Below are 18,617 nucleotides of genomic sequence, written 5' to 3' on the forward strand. Positions count from 1 at the left end.
AGGTTACAAGCATTTAGAGATATTGATACGAATTCTTTGGACTTTTAGAAACAGCAAAACGAAGCTTCGACTAACATTTAGGAACGATCTTTCGCAACTGGACAGTTTATAGAAAAATAATTTAACTAAAAATTTTCGAAATACAATCACGAAGATCCGAAAAATGTAGTCTTGTTTCAGAAATTTTTTAATAAAAGCAGGATTCATTTTATAAACTGGAACATCTCTTGAAAAGTTGAATTTTAAAAATGTGCAGGTGCATACCGTAAATGCATAAAGATCCACAGTCCATCAATAAATTATCTAAATACGCATAACATCTCGCTCCAGTCTCGAAAATTTCAGAAAATTCGATGGAAGCATAAAAGAATTATGCATACATCACGAAACGTCGTTCGTGCGCAGACGTTCGTTAGAAAAACTGGTGTCCACCGTCGTCCGAGAGAATTTCAACGCGGCTGAAAAAATTCATGAAAATTCTGAATACGAGAACGGTACCGCGGAAATTCGTGGAAAACAAACCGAACACCAGGGAAATATTCATAGGGCCGAGGGGATCGTCCGGGAAAATCGTGCTCTATCGACATTGGCCACGCACAGGGTACGAATTATTCCGATGCACCGGCACGAAGGGGATTTTGAATGTCCGATGCATTCGGAGCACATGCGATTCGACGATTCCATGGCGTTTGCTCGGGAAAACATCTGCCCCGAAATTGTATCTCCGTGTTCGGAATGGCCGCTCGATGCTGCGCGAGGAAACTCGGGAAAATGGCAGCTGTATCCCACCCTTGTAGACACTTTCGGTCGATTTAAAAAAAAATTGTTCAACTCTTTGTTGAACATTGAAGGAATTTTCAAGTTTCTTTGGTACTTTTTCGGATAAAATAGTTGCAGTATAATGAAGCGAAACTCAGAAAACTGTCCGACTTCAATCCAGCGTAGAATTTTGGTGTTAAAGTATCTTCCACCGTGAAGAACTCCAACTTTCGCGTTTCGGTTTTGCTAACCGAAATTCCTGCGACTTCGTGCGAATTGTGAGGGTAGATATTCGACACTGCCGAGCATCGAGGAACGGATCAACGAAAATGTGTCGGTCTCGGTGTTCCGAGCTAGCGTGGCCCAGAAAAATGGTCGGGCCGCCGCGCCGGTAACGAGCTTCTTAGTAGCTGGGTGTCTTAATTCTTAAAATACTCCGGGGCCGTTGGTAACCATACGAAAGCCCGTGAAACACGTAATATACAACTTCCTTAAAAGGCAGTTCGTAATAGGTATTCCGCGAAGTACAACGTCATTATAAATTCACGTTTACCGAGGCTGAGAGCCGGCCTCGGCTCCGCTCTCCTCTCCCGCGAAAACGGAGAGTTCGGGAACGCGCCGGCATTTTGCACACTTCGCGACACTCCCTGCGCCGTTAATTCGTTACTTTACTTTACCCTTTACGGCGGGTAGTCACGATTTCACCACCCCCCTCGTGTAATTTATAATAACCGATATCGCGAACGACCGTTCGTATTTGGAAACGAGCGAACGCTCCTCTTATCTTACCTCTTCCCTCCCTCCATTTATATTTTTCGCGTCGGTCGCCGCGAAATTTTTCCTTCGATCTTTTGCACGAACACCGACACACATCCTCTCGCGTTTCAGTGTGAGTCGCAACGAGACAGAACCGATTATTCGGAGGCTCCCGCCGTCGTTCTTCGATATCGGAGACGGTGCGTCGGTCTTTTTGAGACGCTGCATGCCGCGAACGCCCGTGGTTAAGAAAAAGTCTCGCTAATTGTTTAATACCGGTTTCGGGATATTTTCGAATTGCGCGGTAATGTCTAAATGATCGCATTTGTCAGCGTAGAATCGTATCCGGCAATGAATTAATTCGGTCGGTTATTCTGTTGCCCCGGTTGTACTTAGTAGGGGCATTTTGATACAGAATTTACTTTCGGCGTTTCAAATTAATGTATTCCTAATTTGAATGTGCGTTTCGAAGGTTTAACGATGTCCCGTTTAACGAGCTTCCCAAAACACCCACGATATCAACGTGTGCCCTCAGATTACCTTTCCCGATACATTTTATTTTGTGACACAGCTAAGAAACACACATCGAAATCTGAAGAAATTGTAATCCTTCGTATTAACAACGCCGAATTTAAAGTATTAATAAATACGTACATACGTCCGTAGTCGGAAAATCTCTCGAATCCTAAATATCCAACGACTCGAGCATTGAAACAGCGTCGAGATTTTTATTTCGGTCCCCGAGTGCAGACGAAACACAGAACTTAGTTGTTAGAAGTGGCCTCGATAAATATTTGCGTACGGTGCACTAAATTGGAGCACTCGAACAAGAAGCATTATCTATGCCCGTGTATCGCTCGTGTACGGCAGTTTCACAGTATAAACAATGTTCGGAGAGGTTTACGGTGTTATGCGTGTTATCGTCACTGGCTGCCGCGATCGTCTATTATTTCCACAGTCACCGGTTCCAGGCGCGTGCAGCATTCTTCACACGCTTCGCAACCATTTTCGCTTACGCTTTCGCTGCTAATGAAATTTCGTTCTCCTGCCCAGAAAACGGAGCATGCTATTTTTATCTTCGAATTCTGGCCTTTCACTCCTCTGTTGTAAATACTCCAGTACGACAAGTTCTTTGTGAGATACAAAACAATAAAATTGCAAAACAATGCGAAGAGTTGCTGAAGTAATTTTTTAACAACCCCTACAGTCATGTTCTTCATTCAACCATTGTTCCTAATCTTATGGACTCTAGCCAGAACGTTTCTTGCAGCAAAGACAGAATAAGAAATAATTCCTCTTGCAATTTCTAAAATAAACAGAGGATATGATGGACGCGCGTTCGCAATCTCGATCCAACGGCTTCCAAAGCTACTACGTATCGTGCATCGGTCTCAACACACGCTGCACAAACGAGCGAACAATGAATATTCTTATGGAGCATGCTCGTCGGCAGCGTAATCACTTCGATTGTTGGCTGGATGGGTTACCATTCCGGCGGAGAAAATTTAAGAAGCTGTCCGAGCCGTAAACTTCGCAGAAAATCCGAGAGCCGGTCTTCCCGTTTCTTTCCTCCGGTTTTAACGAAGCAATCGAGGGTTCTATTTTACCGGGGTAGACAAAATATAAATATTTCTTCTTCTACTTTCCCAAGCCGCGACTTTACGGCCGTCCTCCGGCGGGAATCGTCGAAACGCTGAAACTTCGGAACTTTTTCGCCGTGAATTTACGCTCGCGCTTCGAGCACGCCAGTACTTGAAGAGACAGGTGGATGCTAACAAGGACCCGCAACCTTAATCCGCCGGAATCAATTTCACCGTACAAGACACGTTCTCTGTCTCTTTTTCTCTCGTCTCCAACGAATCAACGTGATCGTGCGAGTTTCTGTCGCTACGTTTTCCCATCGTGTAACCCGATACCGAATCTTCAAGATATCCCTGGCGCAACTCGTGCACGGTGTTTTGTCGAGGACACGAGATCAATACTCCGGCCGGCGAGGAGGAATTCGCGGAGGTTAGGTGTTAAACGCGGCCGTTTGATCATGGTCGCGCGAGCCTCTACACCACCGTGCGTTGCTGTAAATTGTCCGAATGAAAACTAAATTTATGGAAGCTCTGCTCCCGACTTCCTACAATCAAAATAGTTCCCCGTCTTATAGTTTTCGGACTCGGATGCTCGCTAGAATCATTCTGCACCGGGACGTGGAAATGATACATTGTCGCGTTATTTGAGACGGATTCTCTAATTAGCAACGCGTGGGATGGTGCTGAAAGTGGCCAGGCCTGGAATATCTCAAATTGTCTGTCTGATTTATTGCTGATTTATTTAAATAGGAAAATTGCGTGTTAGAAAATGTCGTATAGCGTTTGCTGATATGAGGTGTACTTTAATCCATGAATTTTTATCCGTACATTTGTTGGATGTTTATCAGGAAATGAAATAGAGGGTGTGACAAAATTATGTACTCTGGACAAGTCCACTAAACTCTTTAACATCTCCAGCTAATGCATTTTCGAAACTGTCGACGAACAACGATCGGAAAAGGACACTTCACCCACATCAGAAAGCTCACCGATGCTGCAAAAGCTAACTTCATCAGTCACCTCCAAGATCGCAACCCATCTCCTCCACCCGGTCCACTATCATGAATCATGCTAAAAGTCTAGACAACAGCTGCGCCAAACTGTATTACAAAGCATAGTCTACCTGTCATCGACAGTGGAATTGCAAAAACGTGGAGACGCGACGATAAAGGTTGCAAGGCGTCGCGTCGGTCGATCAGATATTGTCGGGGGTGAGTTTTTCGAGCGAAATCGAGCGTTTCGGCCGCGGTGCGTGTCCGGGGGATGCAATTAGCCGCGACACGCGGCTCGCATGTAAACGCGGAGCGTACGTTTCCATTATTCGAGGCACGGAGAGAGGTTTCTGGAGGATGTGGAGGTTGGAGAGGACGGAGAGGAGAGGTCCAGGCTTCCAGCATCCCGGCAGCAGATCGCATCATGGCCGACAACGACGCCCAGCCCACCCTGGCCGGCGATTCTGGACCAGCTATCCCTCCCCGTGCCTCAGCCGGGTCCAGGAGGATCAGTCTGGCCTAGCCTAACCCTTGCTCAAGCTCCCTTTCGCGCGCTGGCGGCCATATTGGCCCGAGGGTTGGCCTATCAAAAGAGCCGGCGACTCATTGGCCGGGAAAAGGGGCTCTTCCCCCCGGTTCGTCTCGCTCCTTCTCCATCCTCAGTGTCTCTCACACTCGCTCCAACCGGTGAAACCTCTCCTTGTCCCTCTCTAGACCAGCTCCAACCTCTCCCTTCGCCTCCGTAGCGTCTTCCTCCGGTCTCGAACGGAATTCCTCGACGTTGTTCTCTTTCTCTCTCCCACTTTCTCACTATCTTCGCTCTCTCCGTTTCTCTTCAGGGCTCGTTGAACTTTGCCGACTCGCTTTCCCAGCTCCCATCCGAAATTTCAGGGCTTCCCGCGAGCTGCGGTTACCTTCTTCGCCCGGGGAAAACTTTTTTCAACTCTTCTGCCCGTTTTTTTTTGCGAAACTCGCCCCCAAACTACCCCTAGCTAGCCGTGATCGTCTGGCCCGCTCCCCGGAGCATTCGTTTCGAAACTCGTTTTTCTTCGTTCTTTCTCTCCTTCCTTTTTTCTTTCTTTCTCGACGTTTTACCGGGAACCTCCCTTCGACTAGTCGAAGCAATGTTGAGCTAGAGGACTCGGTGAAATTCTCAAAGTTTCTACACGAATTTCCAGCGACCGAGTTAGGTTCAATGGTTTTTGGTCGAAGGAAGTTCGCTGCCAGCAGGAAAAAAGGAAGAGCTTTCGGGAATGCGTAATTCCAGACCGCGGATGCATCGAGCAGACGCATCGAGAGAGTTCAATGATCCACGTGTGCATCGCCCGTGACGCAAGGTCTGCATACGCGATGACGAACGCAAGACGTAACCGTGTTTACCCGGCTTCCTTATCGTGGACACGAGCAGACGACACCGTCGGGAACGATACGACGCCTCTCGTACGAAAACAATGACTGTCGAGCTTGATTCCGCGGGCGAGGCTCTCCGCCATTTTTCTGGGAAAGAGGGAAACGCAGAATTCGCGGTATTTTCTATTTTGCAGTTGTTTTTGCGATCTTACAAAGTCTACGGAAATTTTGTTTGGCTACGAAATTGGTGATTATCATTAGCTGAACATTGAATAAATTGACAGGAAAAAAATGATGATGCACTAGAAATTATTTCGTGGTAAAGAAGCTCGCCCTTTTTATGTCTTAGTCAACAATCCTTAAAACGGGAAAAAATTTCTGCGAACGACAGCGGTATTTTGTCGTAAAATTCTTTCTGTGCACAGGGTCCAACCATTAACTCTAACTCCGCGTCCCTAAACATTCCAAAAATCCTTTTGACTCTGTAAAGGATTAGAATAAAAAAAAAGTCTCTCAGGTACCCAAACAAATAAAGCAACCACGCAGACCCCTAATAAATTCGCAACTCCTTCTAAAAGTAATTTAAAAATCACAACCCGAGTCAATATTACCTGACCATTTACACCCTCTTAGTTCGTTGACTACGAGAAAAAAATTTCTTTCGGAAGAATCAAGAAGTCGAAGCCGGAGCTAGGGGTACGGCAATAATAATAATCCCTCGACTTCGAGACGATAATTACCAGCAATATTATACAAACCTGACAGCAGGTAAACCAGGTAAACACTCCAGGTATTAAAGGTTCCGATGGAATCCCTTTACGGCGCGCCGTAAAATGATTAACTTCCACAACCGAAAACAACTTTGTACGTTCTCACTGGACATCCGAGAAATAATCAGAAAAACGAATTTTCGGACGAAACTCACCCGATCGCGAGTCAAACTAAACTGAGTCCGGCGTGCTGCTCGTCTTCCGGAAGCGAAAGTGAAATCCTTTCGTCCCTGCCATTATCCAGGCAGCAACCCTTTCTTCGCTTTCGAATTTTTAGCATTTTTATTGCCCGGATAGGGGCCCGCTTTCACCAACCCTTTCGACAACTCGGCCATCTCGTTGCCTTCTCTCTTTCTCTCTCACTCTTTCTCTCTGTAACAGCAACCCTTTTTACGACTGCCCTAAAAGAGAAAGTTTTCGGCTTCCTTCGGCTCCTACTGGGAAAAGAGTTGAGGCAGCGGGGGGGTGGTGACTTACGCGCTGTTTGTCTCGGTCGAGGTTTATTGGCGAAGTTCGTACGCGCCGCTCGTAAACGATTTTATTTCGTGTTTCGCATACGACTGCCGACCCGTTTCGCGCCGATCCACGACAACCTCCGAATCTTTCGATCGTGCAGGATCATTGGCCCCCATGGCCGACCCCTATTTCCCTTTAATACCAGACGCTGAATGGCCCGCGGCCATTCACGCTGCCTGTCAAGATGAATGACAGCTTCTCCTACTCGACGAGCCAGCGACACGGTGGTGGTGGTTTCTGGGTTATGCCCTCTACTGTTCCCCCCGCGCGACTCACACTACAATATTCATGTATCTAATTTGATTGTTCACTACGACGCGACCGAGTACGTAATCTGTTTTGTCTCTCTTGTGTGGCCAAGAAAATTGTGCCATTGACAATTCTTATTTCTCACGCGTCAGGGAAAATTCAATTTATTCTTTTGAAATTGTTTAATCATTGTTGATGACTTTATTCTAGTGTTCCATTTCTCAATGGGTCCTCATTTTCAACGACGCCATATTATTTTGACGTATTTTTCTTACAATGACAGCCTCACAATATTTTTTAAACTTTCTTGAACGATGATATGGACAATAGATATTAATAAGCACAATATGATTCGTTTTTATCGTTCATTCAGGTTTCATGAAACTCGCATTATTTTATTACAATGTAACAACAATTTACAACTTCGGTACAATTGTCAATAGCAGAAGGCGCGTCGATTATACGCAAGAAACTATTAAAGATTAAAAAGAAATTGGTGAAAAGATGGTTAATGCAGAAAAGCAAATGCTATTGTAAATACTGGAGCTGATACAGGATTCTGATGACTTGCATCAATGCAAGTTGCTTCTGATGACGATTTGTTGATGCAGTACACTGCAACTGTTTGAGATCGAGACGAATGTGACACGTTCATTGACTTTGTAGCTTTATGGGGGTGGGGACTGTGGTAACAAGGTGGATGATGATTGGGGATGCGCATATGCGCATGCCAGCCTCGGGAAAATGATTGATCGCTTCTGACATTTGTGGTTTAGAAAGAAATTTGAAGAGGTTGTAATGTAGTGCTTTATTATTCTTGCTCGCTTTCCTATTCTAACGTGAACAATGTAGATGCTCGAGAGCTTAATTTGTGCTTAACGTTGACAAATTTTTTGAAATTGAAGAGATGGTGGTGCATAATCATTGGTGAAAGAGACGTTGATTCTGTAGTTGTAGTAGATTGTGTATATGTATTTCTAACAGGATTTCTAATCTAATGTTGTAGATTATGTATGTAGTTCTAACATGATTGATGTTAAATCTACGCTAACGTATCCTGGTAAAAATTGTCGATCACGAATTGATTGTTTGCCTTGACGAAAATTATTCCTTATCAAATTAAGATCGAGTTCAGTCAATTCTACAGTATTTTATTTGTATTTTCAAAGATTCCCTCTAAAAGTTGTTGTGGTAGATTACGTTTAGGCGAATCTATAACAATGCTAAATAAATAAAAGGCTCGAGGAGAGGCTATAGAGCATAGACAATGAGCCTTACAATCGCAAATGATCTTCGACACCACAGAAAAATATAAAAAGTGCTTTTAAAAATTAAATTCGAGCTTCTTCAACTCAATATTCGAATCAGTGTTTAAATAACCTTACGTCAGCCACGAGAGGTTAAGTCTTGATCGCCATAAATCAACTAAATGACAGTGACAGTAACATTAATCTCTAGCTCGTTATGATAACTGTTTATTCTTCTATTTCGTTACATAAATCGAGAAACACGATTACTTAACAGATTAAACATTATCAGAAATGCACTCGGAGTCTTTAAAAATAGAATCGACACAGCTTATGGAAACAATCTACGCATTTCGTTATACATTACAAGTTTAATGCGAAATATAGAGACATAAATCCACGAAGTTGATAAAGATTGCATCGTATTTATTATACTACTTCGTTAAAGAGTAATTCGCGGAACGGGCAATCATTCTTGAACGTAATAGTGTCGATACCCTCGATAATGACATGTTTACTATTCAATTCCAAGTTCCGGTTCTAATTTCTAATAGCACTGGTTGAGAGACCAATCAGGATCGTAAATCAACTTTAATCGCTGACAGCAGTAAATTGAAATGGAATCTACAATGACGCAAATCAATTAACTATCTGTCAATCTCCTAATTTTTAACATCTTCGTCGCGTTATCCCCACGCAGTTGCAAGTACACAGAAATTTCGTTCAAACAATCAATTGTCGCGACAAAGAAGCAAAAAAAGTTAAGAAAATAGGTCGAGAATTCTTGAAAGTGTAAACACCCCCATAAACGTCACCGACTTCATAAAACGAACATGTCATCTCGTAAAAAGCGAGTACAGTCTACAAACAACACCGAAGCCCCAAGACAATGATGAAAATCGCGCGATTAAGTGTGACAACACCCGACAGACAATCACTGTAATCTGGCAATCAATGTTAAACCGTTTATTGACAATAAACACAATCCAATTCGATGAAATCGAAGTACACATCGAAGTACAATCAACTTCTCCGCAATTCTCTTTCTACTCGCCTAAACAGACAACTCGATCTACTCCATCCAACTCTTAAAAACAAGTGTAACAATTCAAAGACGTTCAACAACAGTTTGACATAATCTCGAAAAATTGCACATCGATATCATTTTCTCTTCCCTTAATCTACCTTAAACCCTAAACGTCTCCAACGCAACGACACTCGAGTTCGATACGTTCCATAGATTCGATATTCGACAATAATATTACATGAAACTTCGACGACAACGAATTCCCGAACAATCTTGAGAAACACTGAAGGAGGAACGTGGCACACAGCCAGCGAAACGCAACTGTCGAACGACGAAGATCCTCTTAATCTAAATTAACGAGTAACGAAGGTGAACAGGAGTCCGTGATGGCGGCCAGCGTAGATCGGTGGAGCCTCCTGTTACGTATACTGAAGGTATACCGGACAGAAATACACTCAGGATACATTCAGTATACGTACAGGGGGTTTCACATTCCTCGTCGAGTCTCAACTTCATCGGGAACACCGAGGACAATCCAGAAGACGTCGAAACTCATCCTTATGCTTAATCCTTCTTGATTTCGGAAGCTTGATTCTTTCAGGAAAGAGCGTCCACCAAGGATCAAGTGACGGAATAGAGTCTCCAACGAAGAAGAAGAAAACAGTGTGTCTCAGCAACCCCGAAGAGAGGAGGATCTTCGTTGGACCTGGAACATTGAAAAACAAAATTAGATTCTGTTAGATGCTAAAGTTGGTAAAATAATTTTAAAAATTGTGAGACAGTAGAGGTTTAGTGGATATTTCGAGAATTCTGTGAGCAATGTACCAGGTGCGATACAGTCTTCAGAGAGTCAGGTGAAAATCCGAGAGCACCTGGAGACCCGTCGTGCCGGTGCGTCGGTCCGGTTGCCTGCTGGTTGGGCAGCGAATGCAGCCGTGCCAGCGCTGTTTCACGTGTCCTGTCGGTCGATAGTCCTCCCAGGATGCAGATCATGCTGTACATTTAATAAACAGGGTTGTTAGACCAGGTAGGCAATCATAGAGAACGGAATACTGACCTGGTTCAATCCCCTAGCGACTTCTACAGCGACTTCTCTGCCGAATCCTGAGGAATCCTGGTGAATCCTGAGGAATTCCTAGGAATCCTGAGGAGTAGTGGTCCGAGGTAGGCTGTCACTGGTTCGATCACACTGTGGTGGGTACTGTCACGTCGGTGCGGGTCACAGAAGCCACTATCCGCTGCGGTATCTCGGCAGGATGACAGCTCGGCTCGGTCTACGTGGTGCGAGTGACGTTCGAGAGCGTAGACGACGACGCGGCCGGTTGCAGTCGACGGAAGAGAGAGAGAGTGAGATAGAGAAAGAGAGATGGCGCACGGGCAGAGAGAGGAGCGAGACAGCAATAGAGAGAGCGACACGCTCTCGACAGACGAGAAGAATGCAGAAAGAGGTGTCCGCCTCGATTCGCGGCGCGTTCTGCTAGGGAAAACGAGCCGGAGCGAGTGGAGGCGGTTCGAACCGAGCTCGAGCGTGTCGATGATAGGAGTTGGAGGCAGAAGAGCGTGTCGGACGGTGGTGTACGCGATCCTTCGGAGGACGAGCGCGAAGTGCGGTTCCGAACGTCGGGAACCGGTCAGTTTGGAGACAACCGTGGCGCGTCTGACGGACGACTGTCGGGCGTCTGGTGGCGTCGCGACGCTCCGAGGGCAGCGCGTCACTCGCGTCAGGCGCGATAACGAAAGTTCTCTCCCTTGCTCGGCTCCTGAGCTTGCTCCCCTTTTTTCCCCGCCTCCCCACCTCTTCTTCTTCTCTCTCTCTTTCTCTGTCTGTCTGCTTGTCTGTCTTCGGGCCTCTCTCCCTCTCCCGGAGGTGGCGGTGCCCTCCTCCTCCTCTTCGATTCCTCCGGGCGATTCGAAACAAGAAGAAGAAGAAGGATCCTTCCGGTGATGGTGCGTCGCTGCCGAAGAGAACGCCGCGACAGAGAAGAACGAACGTAAGCTTCGGGGACCGGACGACCTCGCGACGCCGACTCCATGCGGCGTCGCTCTGCGCCCGGCTGCGCCTAGAGACGCCACCTCGGTTCTCGGTTCGCTGTGTGAGTTTTCCACCACCGACGCATGCACCGACTACTAGCCGGGTGCACGAGGGGGTATATAAAGTCGGGGTGGATGTCGAGACCGGGAGGGGCGGCTCCTGATAACGCGCAGGGTCGACCAACCCCTCTCTCTTCTCCCCCTCCTCTATCATTTTCTCTTCATGGTATCTTTCTCTCTCGGTCTCGGAGCTTCGATTCTCTTCCCCTCTCGAGCCCCTCTTTGTCTTCCTTTGCGCTTTTTCTCCTCGTCCTGCCTATCAGCGGCAACCAATCTCGCTCTCTCTCTCTCTCTCCCTCTCTCTCTCTCTGTCCGGTCTACCTCTTCCCCTGATACTCTCTCTCTCTCTTCCCCGGCTTCCTCGGGATCTTCAGGGTCGACCAACCCCTCTCTCCGTGCATCTTCCTCCCACACCCGACCAGTCTCGCTCGCTTATCGCGTCCTCTTCCCTCTCGTAGGCTCGCTTTGTCTTCCAGAACGGAATCGAATAACCCAGCAGGGTCAACCAACCCCTCTCCCATTGTGTTCATCCTGCTCTCGCAGCCATCTCTCTCCCTCCCGCTATTCTACTCTCTCTCTCTCTCTCACTCCCTCTCGCTCTGTCTCGTGCTCCATCTTTCTCTATCCTTCTGTCCGTCCTGTTCCAGCTCGGTTGGGCCGGCTTCTCCGTCGATTTGATTTCCCTGTGTGCGAGATATCGCCTCGGATGCCCCCCTCCATGCATGCCGCAGTATAGACCGAGCTTTATGCCACCCCTGGGCAGAGCGTATAACGATGCCTGGCGCCACCAGCCGGTGTACATCGGGAAACACCTTGGTCCTGGATCGTACGCGATTTTATTGGGCCGAGTCTCGCGAAAAACAGCCCGCGAACACCACCCTTCAGACACACGCGAGCGTCGCTCTCTTCCGCAGCACGTTCCTCAGACCCGATTCTTGGCACACGCTCCGCTTCCGCGTGAGATGATCGCTTGTCCTCGCCGCTTATGCTTACGTCCGGTGATGCGCGATGTGGCACTAGCAATGGCCGTTGCCAGGCAGACCATGGGATGCCGCATCTTCTGTGAACAGACGGAGAGTTTGTTAGTTTGGTCGATGGGGCAGTGGCATTGGAATATTGCTTTTTCAAGTATTTATTTATGGTTCTGGAAGAGCACTCGAAACTTGAACCTTGTAGGAACTACCCCTTGGCTGGCCGAATGTGTCTTTTGGAATTCTGAAATTTTTTAGTACTTTGTGGAAGTGTGTAGCTGGATTTGGTATTGCTACAACTTTTAGGAAGTTTTCTCGCCTCGGTAAAAAAGGGGAAGACGGGAAGAGTCATAGCTTTACAAAAACTCTCGAGAATTAGCAGCCATAAAAATGAATCTACATCTTGTGTTCCGCGCGATACTCCAACCTCATTACTCTAAAAAGCGCTCGAACCACAGGACCAAAACAGCACATCGAGCAAACCAGCAGAGAATCAACTGGAACGGGTATCAAGGGTATCAAAGTAGCAGCGAGCCACATCGAGCGTTTCAACGAAAGCGAAGAGCCGTCGGTATCCAAACAATTCGCTTCCGCGGCGAAATGTCAGGTATTAAAGCACTCGCTAGGTATACGGCCGGTATCCACCCAGCGAAGTAGGAGAGAAAATGATTCCTCGGTATTGAAGAAGCAGCGGCCGCGTGTGGATAGCGTTAGAATTTATTGGTTACGGTGGAATTTAGATGAAAAAGGGATTTGGCTGCGTGCGCTAACAAAGTAAGAGAGGAAGGGAGGCGCGCGCTGACAAACGAGAAGCCGTTAGCATCTCAGATAAAATTCCACGAGATTAGAGTACCTCTTATGCTACGGGCGAAGGTATCTGGAACGTCTGCCGTAATTATGCCTGGAATCCCGGTTCGAATCGCGAAACTGTCCACGCGATAATCCACACGTCTCGTCCGCCGGTTTACGAAGCCGCGAAACAATGCGTCGGGAAAACCGACTCGGAAACCTAACAAGCAAATCCGGTCGAGTTTGGCAAACTTTTAGTCCACCTAGAGAACCGTTCGATTTTCCACGGGGGTGGCCAAGGGGGTGAGAGGACACACGCTCATCGCGCCCTATCTGCCCCATTAAACTCCGAATTCGTTCGAGTTGGATTATCGAACTTGGTCCAGGTTACCTTGTTAGCTGCTGCCATCTGTGGCCTGTGCACCCCACCATTCCTACGGCCACTCGCGAACCTTTCGCGAGTATATTTAGCGATCTACTGCTCTTTGCGAAGCCAATCTCCCCGCAAAACCGCGCTCGAACTCTCTACACCGAATTACACGCTGTCAACTCTAAACGCAGCACCTAGAGTCGAATAACCTACTTCCGGCCCTTCTTCTCACAATTATCGAAGTTACAACAATCTCCTAAATTAGATAGAAGTCACGAAAGGTCTCGCCAAACACAGCCTTGTTACATTCGCAAGCCAAAATTCACCGACCTCAGCACTAGCAGCAGTCTTTCGAGAAAACGCGACCTCCAGCTGTCGTACACCATTAGCGTTATAAACAGCGCTCTACGGATTTGTAAAGAAGCCGTTCGCCTAACCGATTCCGGCGTCCGGTCGGCTCTAAAAATCCAAGGACCCTCGGGATGCTTTATGGGGGGTTAATAAACCACGATGGAATATTCTTTAGTAATTACTCGCAGGTACGGATACGTACCTGGGTACGATCTCCGTCGGGCAAAGGTGTAACTATTCTCGAGGTCTCCGTGTTTCTCTCTCACTCTCTCTCGCGCGATTCGAAAAAAGCATCCTTTCGTTTGGATGGCAGCCAGGTAGTTTCGGGTAGAAACGTCGTTGTACAACGCCGCTCGCAAGTTGATTTTCTGCGGCGCTTCGCCGGGGCCGGAGACACACCGTTTTATTGCCGGTTTACTAGCTGCGTCGGAAAACGGCGAATTCTGGAAACGGCTGACTGCGTGTTTCGAAACAGATATACCGTCGGAGACATTCGAATAAATTGGATGGCTACGAAATTTTATCTTGATCTCCGCCGTTTCGGACGTTATTGTCTAAGGATCCGCGCGAGCAAGCCTCCGTCGCCTCCCGCCCCTGGATTAGGGTAATTTCTGTCGCCGTAACTAGACTGCGGATCTTTGGCCAATTTCACGGAGACGTTGATTATTTTACGAATCATTGCGACAGCCGAGGAGCCTGCGATTATTTACAGCGGAAATTAAATAGAGGGTTACAATTTCTGATCTTGAGATCATTCCCGACTTTTTCTAATTTTCTGAATATTCTCGCTAACTCATTCTGACCACAAATGCATGAAATCTCTTTCTTCACATTCAATTTGGAAAACATACGCCCAGAAAAATCGTTCTACAAATTTACAACATCGTTTCCTTAAGTATTATTCCCGTCCCATCAAAACAATCAATTCAAGATACCAAATTTCCATTCGCCTCGACAGTCAGCTAGACGAACGGGCATGAATCTCCATAAAACTTGTGCGAGGGACGTGAGACGAGTAAAAAGCGACGGTCAACGATCTCCGTAGCGTGTCCTCCCGCACCCCCACGAGGGTACGAACCGCGGATCCATCATCGAATTTACTGTCAGCAGAATGAATCTTCTCGAAAGGAAAGTATCGCGTAACCACGAGGAGGAGAGAGAGACAGAGACGGTGGTTGTAGTCTGTGGGGATAATAAGGGAACGTGTATGCTTTGCGAAAGGCAACCCGATGCTTCCCAGGGATCGTTGCTCCTCTCGCAGCGGTCATTATTATAATTACCGAAAGCCGTTCGGTGCATATCTCTTGTACAAGCCATCGCCCATTACTCGACCGCGGCGTTTAGCCGTGGCGGGCCCGTTTTGCTCCGTTTTCCTTCTTTTTTTATCCTGATTCTCTCTTTCTCTCTCTTGAACCGTTGATTTTTTTTTCTCTCTCTCTCTCTCTCTCTCTCTCTCGGGGGCGCGGCCTACTCTCCACTTTTCTTTCCCTTCTCGAATTTTACGACGGTTTACCGAGCGATGCGTGGCAAGTTATTGCCACCGATTTTAGCGTAGCCGGGTCGCTTATGACTACATCGGGTCCCGCGGGGATAGAAAGGACTCTAGCCCGTCGGAGCCCCTTGGGACCCCCAGGGGCCAAGTACGAGGGGTGGGGAGCTCCGGAGCCAGAACGAAGAGTCGCGAGCAAAGATGCAAAAATAATTTAATTTCAAGAAAAACTTTTCGGTGCGTATGCTTATGTACTGTACTATCGTGTAGAGTACAGTTCACTTTATTGATCGGTGTTTTTATTTTCATTTTTCACAAATTTAATGAGAAATCTTAGCCAGCATCCTGTCGAATTACGTTTTCACACATTCGCTCGTAAAACCCGAACCCGGTCGAATAAATTACCAGCTGGACGTTGGATATTTATTCAGGGAGAACACCATCGCCGACATGTCACCGTAAAGTCGCCTAATTACGCGACAACGATAAACGTCGCTCTCAGCCGATGCCCCATGTGCGTTTTCTATGAATAATTCTGAAATAGATAGGCGACGAATCGTTGGGAACTGGTGCAGCCAGTACAATAAACGTTTTCTCGGTGTTTCAAGTGATTGTACTGTTTATAGAGGATTTACGGACGATTGTGGAGATCGTTACCTTCCGTATTAATCACTCGGTTCGGATAACTTGTTTCTGAATTCGTACATTCGAGTGACTGAAGATGATTTTGAAGGGAAGACAACTTTACACGTATCTTATTGTCTGAATGATCTTGTAGATTGTCAGCAGGTAAATGTCCACAATTTATCTGTTTTTCGAATGGTAATGATTAGACTGTGAATCTTTCTGATAAAGATTAAGAAAACAAGAACACACGAGGCAGAGAAGGTTTACGATAACTAGCCTGAGAAAAATGTGCCACGGCAAAGGAACTAAAGAATGATTTAAGCAGGTGCGCGCAATCAGTAAGATGGCTTCCACCGCAGAAGCAGATTTTATTTATTCAGTGTCTGGCCGAGTGTCCTGAGAAAATGAATTTTTTGGTAAGTTGCATCGCGCCGTGGATCGACAAAAGTCGGGACGTTTTTACGATCGATTCTCGAAGTTCGATGGAACTGGTTGTCGGTGTTCCCGCTCGCTTGTTATTGACAAATTTATCGCGAATATTCGGCTCCTCGAGGAAATCATGGTGCGCCGCGCCGCGAGCAAAACACCGGGGAACTGGTTTTGCGCTATGAGTCAGCGTTCAGTGAATTACTGCGCATCCGGGTGACGGCAGATTTTTACGGTATTACGTTTCCCGCGCTAACTCTTTGTGTAAATTAGTTCGTAACGAGCCATTCCGGCCGATAAGCGTCTCGCGGGTCGATTCTTTGAAGACGACGCGGGTGGAACGCACACATACGCGACAGATCCTCGGCAGATTTATTCGCCAACACGTTTATCATTCATCGCGCACGCACTAACGCCCGGATTCACGGAGCGACGGTTATTTCCTCCGATTTAGTGGCCGAGTAACGTCGAACGTAAATCGGCCCGAGTTGGAACTACCTCGGAGACTAATGGAAATCAAATTTTTCTTCCGGCCCCGGCGTTGATAGAAATTCATTCGGAGCAGGGTGTTTCCAGCCCGGTACACACGCTTCATCTTTGTTCATAAAACGATAATAAAGGATTTACGCGTCCGCAGGCCGTGAAAGCGCGATTTAATTTTCTTGTTTGATTACTTGTTCAGTGCTCTTTCAAGAATATGTACAAAACATTTTCGGAAGAAACACGTAAGCGTGTTGATAGAATTTGAGCAGCTAAAATGGCCGGTTCAGTTGTAAACTGCTCGAGTATTCTTACGTCCCGACAATTTACAAAGCTCCAAAAAATCAAACTACCTCTTCAAGAACATTGTGTGAGGAATGTACAATATAATTGCGTAAGAAAAATACATAGAATTTGAGCAGAAACCCATCCCCGACCTTCGGCAACGGCGCGGCGGCGCTCGGACTCGAAACCGCTGTCGCTCCGATTCGGTTCCCGTCGGAATCGATACTCCCTGGCACAATACGTTCGCACTCGTTCTACGAAAACTCGGGGACCCTCTCGATTCCCTCTCGTTTCCCTCGAACAATCTCATCGATTAAGTTTCCACGACTATTCAATTAGACGGAGCGGGCCAGTAAATTTCGAATCGATGGAACCCGAGCAACGAACAGTTCCCTTCGCCTCTGTCCTCCTCTCGCTCTTCCTCTCTCCCCTTTGTCCGAACGGTCGACGAGCTTTATTGCGCAATTACCAGCGCAATTTTGGCCGCGATTTGCACTGCTATACATCTGTCCACTTTTATGCTCGCCGATTGGCCGTGCCCGGCGACCATTACCGAATGGAGGCTTAACCCGTTGTTACCGGCAGCCGCCATTGTCTTCGAACGATACTCGAGTTTTAAGACACCTTTCACGTCCCTGAAGGATACGGACGTGTTTGTTTTTCTGCTGTTTCGATTATGGAAACTCGCGATGCTTTTGAAAGTTTGCGGTCGGCCGAAGACGTTTGTATCGAAGATGGCGCGTTTACTGGCGAAAGTAGGCTAAATATTGATGTACCGTCGCTTGGAAAGCGTTCCGAGTTCGTAGATAATTGCTCGCTATTGAGGACAGAACTGATTTTAAATATTTTTGTAGGACATCAAAACGATGACTCTAATGAAAAGAAGACTCGACCGGGTCAAAAGATATTGTATATTTATGGTGGTGGTCGAAATAATTAAAATGTATGAGTGGGTTAAGAATTATGAAAACAAGTGGAAAGTTCTTTGGTCACAATTTATGTGACACGTCCAAAGAATATTTCCTAGTCCCTCAATAAAAATTGTATGTATAGAAAAATTAAAGTATTTCGGAACGAGTCGTGCAACAAAGAGGAAGTCATTTCGTGAAGAAAGTAGTAGAAATATTCGGAACGGAAATAATCCTCGGTATTTCTGTTACTTTTAAAGTTTCCCTCGACCATGGAAGATCGAGGAGTCACGTATTCCGGTGACGCAATGTGACACTTTTCACGGGGATAGATTGAAACCTGACACGAATCCCACGAGACTCCGTTCGAACTCCGAAAAGATAAAACAGAGAAAATCCAGGCGCGGTTGAATCGACGTTCTCCGGTCTATCAAGAAGCTAGAGAGGGAGAGAGAGAGAGAGGAACAGAGTCTTGGAGAAAGGGGAAAACCATCGGACAATATAGTGATCAACGAGATAGTGGAGGAAGAGGGACAATGTGAAACAGAATAGACCGACGATGTAACCCAATATGAACTTCACGA

General features: G+C 46.6%; 2 protein-coding genes and 1 long non-coding RNA gene across 15 annotated transcripts in view; 1 reads left to right on the forward strand and 2 right to left on the reverse strand.

Moving 5' to 3' along the window:
* LOC143208201 (uncharacterized) overlaps positions 1-6,968 on the reverse strand; it is a 31,409-nt gene extending 24,441 nt beyond the window's left edge. For both annotated transcript variants that reach the window (XR_013008871.1, XR_013008870.1), the window contains exon 1: positions 6,196-6,968. This is a non-coding gene — a long non-coding RNA (uncharacterized LOC143208201). The remainder of the gene's footprint in view (positions 1-6,195) is intronic.
* Positions 1-18,617, forward strand: part of LOC143208196 (uncharacterized) — a 377,481-nt gene that overhangs the window by 182,197 nt on the left and 176,667 nt on the right. The window lies entirely within an intron of this gene.
* The window catches only part of LOC143208195 (uncharacterized), a 58,607-nt gene continuing 49,159 nt past the window's right edge, over positions 9,170-18,617 (reverse strand). For 4 of the 8 annotated variants that reach the window (XR_013008864.1, XR_013008863.1, XR_013008862.1 and 1 more), the window contains exons 2-4: positions 10,304-12,397; positions 10,072-10,240; positions 9,170-9,952 (exon numbers count right to left, since the gene is read on the reverse strand). Coding sequence is in view for 3 of the 8 variants with exons in the window: in XM_076422364.1 (XP_076278479.1) it covers positions 12,082-12,397 (316 nt within the window). In the remaining 5 variants the exon portion in view is untranslated. Of the gene's footprint in view, positions 9,953-10,071; positions 10,241-10,303; positions 12,398-13,488; positions 13,971-14,020; positions 15,388-18,617 lie in introns of those variants that run through there. The other 4 variants (XR_013008865.1, XM_076422365.1, XR_013008866.1 and 1 more) reach the window with 3 other exon arrangements.

Source organism: Lasioglossum baleicum, chromosome 4 (genome assembly GCF_051020765.1).
Source record: "Lasioglossum baleicum chromosome 4, iyLasBale1, whole genome shotgun sequence".
In the NCBI taxonomy this organism is placed as follows: domain Eukaryota; kingdom Metazoa; phylum Arthropoda; class Insecta; order Hymenoptera; family Halictidae; genus Lasioglossum; species Lasioglossum baleicum.